Genomic DNA, 10,988 nt, shown 5'->3' with positions numbered 1-10,988 from the left:
CAATGTCACCATCAGTTTTGGAGACAGGGTCTCACCCTGTCGCCCAGGCTGGAGTGCCGTGGTGTGATCTTGGCTCACGGCAGCATCTACCTCTCCAGGCTCAGGTGATCCTTCCACCTCAGCCTTCCAAGTAGCTGGGACTGCAGGGGTGCACCACCATGCCTGGCTAATTTTTGTATTTTTCGTAGACACGGGCTTTTGCCATGTTGCCCAGGCTGGTCTCAAACTCCTGGGCTCCAGTGATGCTCTCACCTTGGCCTCTCACAGTGCTGGGATTACAAGCGTGAGCCACCGGGCCTGACCACAATGGTCCTTTTAAGAGTGCAGTAGGAGTAGTCAGGGTCAAACAGAAGATGATAGGATGGAAGCAGAGTTGAGTGATGTGCTTTTAGGCTGTAGGAAAAGGTCACAAGCCAAAGAATATAGGCAGCCACTAGAAGCTGAAAAAGTCAAGGAAACAGATTCTCCACTCAAAGCTCCCAGAAGAAAATTCTCCTCAAAGTCTCCATAAGATAAGATGCCAACATTGTTGGTGCCTTGACTTTAGCTCAGTGAAACTGACTCCAAACTTCTGCCCCAGAACTGTAGGAGAATACATTTGTATTGTACTGTTTCAAGGCACTGTGGTCATTTGTTATATCAGCTATAGGGAGCTAGTATACCCAACCTCTCAACTGAGTAAAGCCAGAAAGATGTACATGAACAAAAGAAATGATGCAGAATAATTGCCCTCTGGTAATACCAAGTGTCAGAAACTATGCCACTTTGGTCTATTGTCCTGTATAAAAATAGGCCAATGGCTTCATATCACCTGATTTTCCAAAGAAGCCATGTATTAGTTTTCTTTTGCTGCTGTAATAAATTATCACAAACATAGTAGCTTAGCACAAATATATTTTACAGTTCTGCAGTCATAAATCTGGTGTGGGTACCACTGGGCTAAAATCAAGGTGTTAGGATTGAGTTATTTTCTGGAGGCTCTAGGAAAGAATCTGTTTCCTTTTTTTTTGCAACTTCCAGAGACTGCTCACATTTCTTGGCTTGTGGCTTCTTCTATCATCTTCAAAGCCAGCACTGGCTGGTTGAGTCTTCGCATGGTATTACTAACAACCTCCTTTTCTGTCTCCCTTTTGTACCTATAAGGATGCTGATGATTACATTAGGCTCACCCACATAATCCAGGAAAGTCTCCCTGTTCTAAAGTCAGTTGATTAACAACCTTAAATTCCATCTTTAATGTTATTTCCACTTTGCCACATAAAGTAACGTATCTGCAGCTTCCAGAGATTAGGACTTGGGTATCTTTGAGGTGCCATTATTCTGCCCACCTTAAATGTGGATATAAAAGTAAATTGTGGATTGCTGTATTATCTGTAGTCTTTGATTTTTTTAGGTTTTCTGTTTTTCTCTCATGTTGTTGGTCCTCTCGCACGTGTGGTGATTCAAGGTTGTAAATTCATCTTCTGTGGGATGTTCCTTCTGCAAATATCCTGGACCACAGGGACTTCAGGAGTGATGGCTGTGTTGGTTTCTCTTGAGGTGGTCTTGGCAGCTGTGGTGCTTTCCCACACAACAGCGATGGTTTCTCAGCACTGTGGGGCAGGATTTGTTTGAGAGAAACCTGCCTACCTCAGGCTGAGGTGCCGTCCTTTGTAGAGTTTCTGCCTCTTCTAAATCCTGACCACAGCCAGAAGGGACTATTTGCATTTCCCTTAATATAAGAGGCTCTTTTCATTTCCAAGCTTATTAGACCTTCCTTTAAGACAGTGTAAAGCAAAAGCAGCAGCATGCATGGGAAGCCAAATAACAACAGTATTGAGTAAAAGGAGACCTGCTTGTTGTTAGGCAGACAAGACTAGTGTCTCTTAGGCAACCTTTATACAAAGTATATCCCATCCCTGTTCTTGATAACAATAAAAGCTGCCACTTACATTCCATTTATCACATGCCAGAAACTGTTTAATGCACTTGGCATATATTAACTTATTTATTTCTCAGAACAACTATTAATGTCTCTACTTCGTGTCTCTACTTTGCAGGTGAGTTTACAAAGAGGTTGTATTAGTTTGTTCTCACACTGCTGTAAGGACATACCAGAGACTGGGTAATGTATAAAGGAAAGAGGTTTAATTGACTCACACTTCCACAGGGCTGGGGAGGCCTCAGGAAACTTACAATCATGGCAGAAGGGGAAGTAAAAACACGTCCTTCTTCACATGGTGGCAGCAAGGAGAAATGCAGAGCAAAATGGGGAAAAGCCCCCTATAAAACCATCGGATCTCATGAGAACACACTCATTATCATGAGAACAGCATGAGGGTTACCCAACCACCCCCATGACTAAATTACCTTCTACCAGGTCCCTCCCATGACATGCAGGGACTAGGGAACTATAATTCAAGATGAGATTTGAGTGTGGACACAGCCAAACCATACCAGAGGTTAAATGACTTATCCTGGATTGTACAATGTTTTATTCTGAGCAACTCAGCGTCGAAAGACCTAGGTTGAGGATATGGAGGAATAGGTAATACCAAGAGAAATTACACGCATACACCACTTAAACAGCTTTCACTCATTTCCTTCTTTCAACAAGCCAAGTAACAACAGCAAGCAAGTAAAAGGAGATAGTGGGTGGAAGGCACATAACCATGTGTTTGGGGATTGATTAATGCCTCTCACTGCTTGGCTGCCACTCATTCTCAGCTGGTAGTTCTGATAGTCTCTGCTGGCAGAGGTCTTTGCCCCAGTCTTGGCCACCAGTTGGAGTCACCTCACGGTCAGTATGTGGTAGTCACGACCCCTCAAGCAGTGGCAGGAATCCACTTTCATCATGGCTTGGTGGGTGTCCCCCTGTTCTGATTGGGGAGGGTGAACCCTCTGGGTGCCTTGCAGTCTCTTGGTTTGCAGTTGCATCTGCTCTATTCTGATTAGCTATATCCATCTACATAAGCCATGACATCATTATATATGCACTGTTGGCTAGTTATACCCTTCCATATCAATGCATTTCAGGACTTCCTGAGGCTTTTCTAAACATGGTTATGACTTTGGGGGAGGGCAGGTGTTTATCTCTTTTGAGTGATATAGTCATATGCAAATCCATAATGGGGTATGCATGTATTATTTTAATTACTTTTGGAAAAAAAAGCTTACAAGGAAAGGAATGTTCTTGGTGGGAAAACTTGTTTATCTTCTTTTTTTAAAGCACAGCAAATAGATTTTTATTTATTCCTGTTAAAATGTATGATGTAACATCTTTTAATCATATGAAGCTAGTTAATGGCAAAGCTAGGATTTATATCCAAGCAGTCTGTATGTGGAATCCACACTCTTAACCACTTCTCTGCCCGGAACTAACTCTCTGCCTGGAACTAACATTTCACATTAAACCAACTACTCATAAGTGTACAGATGTTAGCCGGAGAAAATCCAAGTTATCTCAGTACAGGCTAGAGATGTCTCTGGAGCAGCAGCCAGACGACCCTGGTATGTAAGAGCTACCTTATAAAGCTACTAAAACTTCCATGGGGGAGTTGCTAGGAAACTGATATAGAGGATATCTTTAAATTACTGTAATTTTGCTGTCTTGTAATAAGTTGTTTTGCCTTTTTTTGGTAAACCTTTTTCTGATACAAGGTTGTTAGTACGATTGCAGCTGTTGGCATCATTGCCCATCTGTGGTTTTGTAAAAAAATATTCACCTGGGTTTCTGGATGGAACTTCAACACTAAGAGAATGCAACGCTTTTATAGAGACATCTGGGCCCTTGGCACCATAGGCATTTCTGACATAAAAATAACTAATTACGTTTCGGTAAGACCAAAATGAGGAAATGACACTGCCTCAGCCAAACCACCGCTCTGGTTTGTGCTCGTGGATTTGCAGAGGAGATCAAAGAATAACTAGACTTAGTAGAAATACTACCAGAATACCAAATACTGTGGAAGATCAATAGGAGGTATATAGATGGAATGACACACTGGTTCTAGTTGAAATATGGAACTTGTGCAAGTTCCTGATTGTGTGATTTTCAGAGTGTCCATGCGACCCCCATAGGATAAGAAGGCAAACATCAGAACACAGCCGAAAAGATTGGTGTCCTTTGAGTTGGTGGCTTTTTTGTGTGTGTGTCAACGGTATAGCCTAAGAGAGTGCTATGTGCTCCCATTTTTGTAGTACTTGGGTATACCGTGTGCATGCGTGTGTGTGTGTGTGTAGACCGGGTCTCACTTTGTTGCCCAGGCTCATCTTTGATCTTGACTTTCTGGGATCAAGCAATCTCCTGCCTCAGCTTCCCAAAATGCTGGGATCATAAGTGTGAGCAAGCCACTGTACTAGGCCAGGATACTATTTTTGTGAAAACACTTACGAAAATAAGATACGACATAACTGTGATCAACAATAGTTTAGAGATAGGGTTTATAAAGAATCCTGAATTATCAGATGAGGAAAGAATTAAACTTAATGTTTCTTTGCTTTAGATTCCCGTTATGTGCAGAATGATGGATATATATTCCCAGCCCCTATCTTTGTCACAAAGGAAGTTGTGAGGGGAAAGCTATCAATAGTGGCTGTGAGTTCATGTTAACACTTTATGCATGCCACGTAAGAGAACGGATCTAACATTCAAAGAGTGCTTATAAAACATCTAGGCTTTTAATCCTCTTGACAGTGCTACACTAAAGTCAAAATTTTAGGCTGGGAAGCATATCTATCAAGATTAGCCAACTAGTAATCAGAGATGTGACTTTCAAGCCCAGGTTTGTTTGACCCCAAGCTTTGCTCTTTCCACTGTGATATAGTGCATTCCTCATGGAATTGTGTTTAGCCACAGAAGATTAGGTAATGGCATGTGGCCTTTCATGTTTGGAGCTCAACATTAGTTGGTATAAATCCACACTTCATAAATACTTAATGTTAAGTACTTTTCCTACTTTCTGCTGGAGGGAAAAAAGCAATTTCCAGTTGATTGATTGCATTTCCACACATTGTTTTCCAGTACAGTTTCAGGCAATTTAGTTGTTTTTTTTTTTTTTTTTTTCGAGACAGAGTATTGCTCTGTCACCTAGACTGGAGTGCAGTGGCGCGATCTCGGCTCACTGCAACCTCTGCCTCCTGGGTTCAAGCCATTCTCCTGCCTCGGCCTCCCCAGTAACTGGGATTGCAGGCACGCACCACCACGCCCAGCTAATTTTTGTATTTTTAATAGAGATGGGGTTTTATCACGTTGGCCAGGCTGGTCTCGAACTCCTGACCTCGTGGTCCGCCCGCCTCGGCCTCCCAAAGTGTTGGGATTACAGGCATGAGCCACTGCGCCCGGCTGGCAATTTAGTTTTTAAAAATCCCTATCCAGCAGAGGCTTCCTTATTTTATTGTCATTTTTTTGGTACTGACACAACGGATGCATTTTGAATAAGTCTGAACATCACTACTTTCTATGAGTAACTGGCCATTGGGAGACCAGATGAGATATTTCTTATGCCTCCCATTCCAGGAGGCCATTATTTAGGGGACACATGGCATGTTATGGACATCTAACATATCATGTTGGTCCACCTCCACTTCTCCATGGTTCTCTGCTCTACATCAAGAAGTTAAGATTAAAAAACAGAAGCATGAAGAAGAATGTTGTGGACTGATGCACTGATGTGCACTGATGTGAGTTGCACTGATGTGAGTTTTCCTACCCAGCTACACTTTTTGTTAGGTGTCTACCGTGAACAATGGCACAATTTTATCAGACAGCTGGATAATGTTAAGAATTATAATCTGTAACCCCAGATTACATGAAAATAAATGCCATTCGTAATACTAATTATGTTCCTGACCTTATTGTATTTAGTTAGTAACCCCAAATAAACTCATCTATTTATTTGAATGGGAATATTAACATCACATAAATCATATTTAACAATTAACACATGAAACAATGTATCACCTGGTTTAATATTCTGCTTGACTCATCTAAATCTTGTTTCTCTTAGGTCATAGAATTTCCATCTGTGTTCACTCTATTGGAATAATGCTGTTTGTGTATACTTCTATAATGCCTGCTTTACTATTGAACAGTAGGTATGGAGTCTTCAATGGGATTATCTCATTCACGGATACATCTTTTGATGGCAGAAAAAAAAAAGTATACATAGGTAGGGGAAAGACAGAAAAAGCAGTTGCTGAAAAATAGGACCTGATGGTGAGTAATGGACAGCAATCTGTAACCCAGGCTGGAGTGCAGTGGTGTGACCTCAGCTCACTGCAACCTCTGCCTCCCAGGCCCAAGTGATCCTCCCAACACAGACTCCTGAGTAGCTGGGACTACAGGCGTGTGCCACTTTGCCCAGCGAATTTGTGTATTTTTTGTAGAGATAGAGTTTCACCATGATGGCCAGGCTGGTTTCGAACTCCTGGGCTCAAGTGATCCGCGGGTCTCGGCCTCCCAAAGTGCTAGGATTACAGGCATGAGCCACCGTGACCAGCCTAGCAATCAGGTTTTTATCCGTTTGGGATGTGGGAGAGGCTAAGCTAAACTAGAATTCAAAAGAAAGGAATATATTCATAATTAGTTAAACGTAGGGTGAAAAATAAAATTTCAGAGATAAGCAGAATAGGAAAAAAATCATTATTTTAATAATTCACACTTATTGCACCATTATTTCAATTTTACAGAGAAAAACAGGCAGAGTGATGAAATAGCTCATATATACACAACAAATGGCAGAGCTGGAATGCCAATCCTAGCAATCTAAACCAGCATTTAAAAACGAGGAATTAAAGCACATAGGGTGAGAAAAATTATAGGGAAGGGACAAGAGCTCAAGGGCACACCTGGAAAAGAAATACTATAATTTTAAAAATTACCAATGGGCTAATTATAGTTGTGTTTTACTGGCAGAGCTCTTTGTCTATGTTAGCTCTTTTAATCCCGCTAATAATTCTGTGAGGTTGGTACTATTAGTTCCATTTTTCAGACGAGGACGCTTAATAGATGATAATCGACACATTCTCTGCTTGCTCTGAGCTGCATCTCAACAGCTGGCTCTGGAGCAAGCAAAGGGAGACTGAGGGAAACAGAGCGGAGCAGGGTAAGCCGCCTGAAAGTGAGAAATGCAAGAAATGTTTCTCATCTAGGCAGGAGCTGGTTCCAGCATTCAAATCTCTCCAGCCGGCCCGCCACCACGTCACAAACCCCGCCTCTCAGTGACAAAGCCCCGCCCCGTTCCTTTGGCTGTTCCCTAAGCTCCCAATACTTCCCTCTTTCTCTTTGGCCCCTCCTACCCCGCTAGCATCATTTCCTGTGCGCTGGATGCTGATTGGTCCAACGGTCGGAAGTGAGGGCGGGCGGTGGGGGCCGTTGCCGCAGTGACAGTGCTAGGGGAGTCCGAAGATGGCGGCGTCGCGTCGCTCTCAGCATCATCACCACCATCATCAACAACAGCTCCAGCCCGCCCCAGGGGCTTCAGCGCCGCCGCCGCCACCTCCTCCCCCACTCAGCCCTGGCCTGGCCCCGGGGACCACCCCAGCCTCTCCCACGGCCAGCGGCCTGGCCCCCTTCGCCTCCCCGCGGCACGGCCTAGCGCTGCCGGAGGGGGATGGCAGTCGGGATCCGCCCGACAGGCCCCGATCCCCGGACCCGGTTGACGGTACCAGCTGTTGCAATACCACCAGCACAATCTGTACCGTCGCCGCCGCTCCCGTGGTCCCAGCGGTTTCTACTTCATCTGCCGTTGGGGTCGCTCCCAACCCAGCCGGCAGTGGCAGTAACAATTCACCGTCGTCCTCTTCTTCCCCGACTTCTTCCTCATCTTCCTCTCCATCCTCCCCTGGATCGAGCTTGGCGGAGAGCCCCGAGGCGGCCGGAGTTAGCAGCACAGCACCATTGGGGCCTGGGGCAGCAGGACCTGGGACAGGGGTCCCAGCAGTGAGCGGGGCCCTACGGGAACTACTGGAGGCCTGTCGCAATGGGGACGTGTCCCGGGTAAAGAGGCTGGTGGACGCGGCAAACGTAAATGCAAAGGACATGGCCGGCCGGAAGTCTTCTCCCCTGCACTTCGCTGCAGGTCAGAGACTTTTGAATTGTTTATTAAGGGTTTTGGGTTTGGGTGCAGGGTCCAGTTAGGACAAGAAAACAGGTTATTGTGATGGGACAAAGTGGGGGCGTGGTCATGGTTCTTCAACACCTCACCAGAAGACTAGAGGTGCCTTTCTTTTGATGGTGTCTGGGTGATGGGGGCGTGGTTGGGGTGGGGGGATAAATGAATCCAAGAAATTGTTCAGTGATTGCACAGTTTAGTTTTCGGTGTGCAGGAATAAAGTTAGATTTGGACAGCTTTAGAGTAGTTTTGTCGTTTGTGTGCTATTTTGTTTTTACAAAGGTATGTCCCTTGAGGACAGTCCAGACCAAAAGAGGTTTAATACAACCCAGCAAATGTTTGAGCATCTGTTGTAGCCTTAGTAACCCAATGAAAGACAGAAATGAAGTTTATGAAAGTTTCCCTTCTTTTAAAGAAGTTTACAGTCTAGATGGGGAGACCAAAATATGCCAGTGTGAAACAACTGGAGAACAATATTTGGATGCATTATATGATGATAGAAGAAATACAGGCTTTGAAATTGTGGCCACTATTATTTGTTGTATAGCAGACCGTTTACCTTGTGTCAGTTGCCTCAGTTTTCTCATGGGCAAAAATCATAAAATGATGTTGTGCGAGCATTTGGTGAGAAGTATCTGGCACAAAGTTCTCCCTCAAAAAGTGTGAATTTCTTAAGCTCTGGACCTCACACTTGTCTTTTTTTTTTTTTTTGCAAATAGTTGATGATTTTTTCTCAAAGACACCTAATAATATGTTTATAAAATAAAGAAAACTGTAAAAGAAAAACAAAGGACTATAATCTCACTGCCTGGATACTTACTGTTGATATTTTAAACATACAGGTAATAATGTTATATACATTAGAAACATTATATTAGAAATACATATATTCTCCCAAATAGGACAGAAAAATACAAAATGAAAGGCATCACACGCTCACAAACATCAAAGATAACACACCAAAGATAACTTCTGTTAAGTTTCTCTTATATTTCTGATATATATGTGTGTCACTTCTTCAGTGTGTTCTGTTAATAGTAACGCGTGTTGACCCACTGTAGTATTATTTATTTTTACCACACTTGGGAGATATGATTAACCATTTTACAGATGACAAAAGTGAAGCATATATAGATCATTTAAGTAAGTCCAGATTCACTCAGGAAATAGTAGAAATTGAGTTTGAATTCAGGTAGTTTGACTTTAGAGCTTGTGAGATCCAACTTAAACTGTCAGAACCCTGGATTAAGGTCACTTTTCATTTTTGTGAGTCATTGAAGTGTAGAGTTTCCGATTTTTGGGAGAAATAGTAATGGGGAGGGGCTTATATGCAAGACAGTAGCTTTCACATGTTTTTTATTGTAGCCCATACTTAGAAATACATTTTACATGGTCACATATGCAACTGAATCAAAAGCTTCTGGAAACAATACTTTCCCTTAATACATGTGTTGTCCTCTGATGGTTTATATCTTACTCGATTTCATTTTTAGCGAATGCTGCTTGTGATCCATTAATGGGTCATGACCTGTGGTATGAGAAACACTTAAAGAAATCATTATTAGGTCACTGGATTCATTCTTGATATACAGACACTACTTACTAGGAATGCAGTGGATTGAATCATAAACAGACTTTTGTCTATTTGTTTGCTCAAGGGTCTTGCTTGTTTTAGATGAAATAGCATTTCTTTTTCTTTAGGCTAAATGAAAGGCCTAAGTCTGATTTTATAAATCAACAGAGGTGTCTACTTTTGCATACTTTATTCCAAGTTTGACTATTTTAACAAATTGTTCCACCAATCAGGTTATTTCTCACCATCCCACTTTATGAGTAATCACCAACAAATGATAGTTATGCTTATGTGTATTAATGTATTTAGGATAAGTCACACAAAATAGTGCTTGTTTTTCAAATCACATGTCTTCTATTTGCTACAATAGTTACTTGTTATTCTGTTTCAGAGTTTTACATACATCCAGATTAGCTAGAAGATAAACAATAAAACAGTACCGTAATTATGTTGTAGTTATGAGAACCTAACCTTGAATTGGCTTTTTAAGAAAATTTTTAGCTCAGTTGTGGAAAACACAATAATAAAATTCTCAATGATAGGAAAACATAATATCCTGTAGTCAGTTTGCAACACTTCCGTGATTGAATGCATAACATTAAAGTTTTATTAAACTTTAGTCTTCTTTATCATGTATAGGCTGAGAAATGAAAAGAATTATCAGTGACTGGTTATTATGATAGTAATTGAATTGTCATGGAATAGCTGTTTTAAAAATGAGAAATTGGTACAATCCCTTGAATGAAAAAATTTAAAAATTACAGTTTATTTGTTCCAGAAATATTTTAGTGTACTTAGATGATTGGATGTTAAATACTGACACAATTGTGTAATGGCAGGCATTCTGTAAGCCTTAAGGAGCTTACAGTCTAGTGGGGAAGCATAAACAACAACAACAAAAACCTGCAAAGTATCTAGTGTCTAATCTGGCATGACAGGAAATGTACATTATACTGTCTGTCCCAGTATGTAATAGGAGCTCTTATCCTTGTTTTAGAGCAGTTAAGGAAGTCCTTCTAGGTAGATTTTTTTTAAAGCAGGAGTTAAAAGGGTGAGCCCAAGCTAGCCAAGCAAAGGTTGGAAGGGATGATGTTAACTAATACTTTTATTTCTATTTAAAAATGAGTTTACAGTTCTGTGGAATGAAATGAAACAATTTTGTTTTCTTTCCAACTTTTAGGTTCAGGGGTTATATGTGCAGGTTTGTTACATGGTTAAATTGCAAGTCTTGGGGGCTTTGGTGTACAGATTATTTCATCACCTAGGCAATGAGCATAGTACCAGATAGGTAGTGTTTTGATTTTCGGCCTCCCCCCAGCCTC

The 10,988-nt window shown here is 41.8% G+C and overlaps 1 protein-coding gene across 1 annotated transcript in view; it reads left to right on the top strand.

Moving 5' to 3' along the window:
- The first annotated feature begins 6,618 nt into the window (after positions 1 to 6,618).
- The window catches only part of TNKS (tankyrase), a 229,331-nt gene continuing 224,961 nt past the window's right edge, over positions 6,619 to 10,988 (top strand). Inside the window, exon 1 of the mRNA XM_025393840.1 lies at positions 6,619 to 8,060. Coding sequence (XP_025249625.1) covers positions 7,388 to 8,060 — 673 coding nt within the window. The 5' untranslated portion in view covers positions 6,619 to 7,387. The remainder of the gene's footprint in view (positions 8,061 to 10,988) is intronic.

The sequence above is a fragment of the Theropithecus gelada genome, chromosome 8 (assembly GCF_003255815.1).
Source record: "Theropithecus gelada isolate Dixy chromosome 8, Tgel_1.0, whole genome shotgun sequence".
NCBI lineage: Eukaryota > Metazoa > Chordata > Mammalia > Primates > Cercopithecidae > Theropithecus > Theropithecus gelada.
Note: the sequence above shows the minus strand (reverse complement) of the source record. Positions and strands in the feature narration are given on the sequence as shown.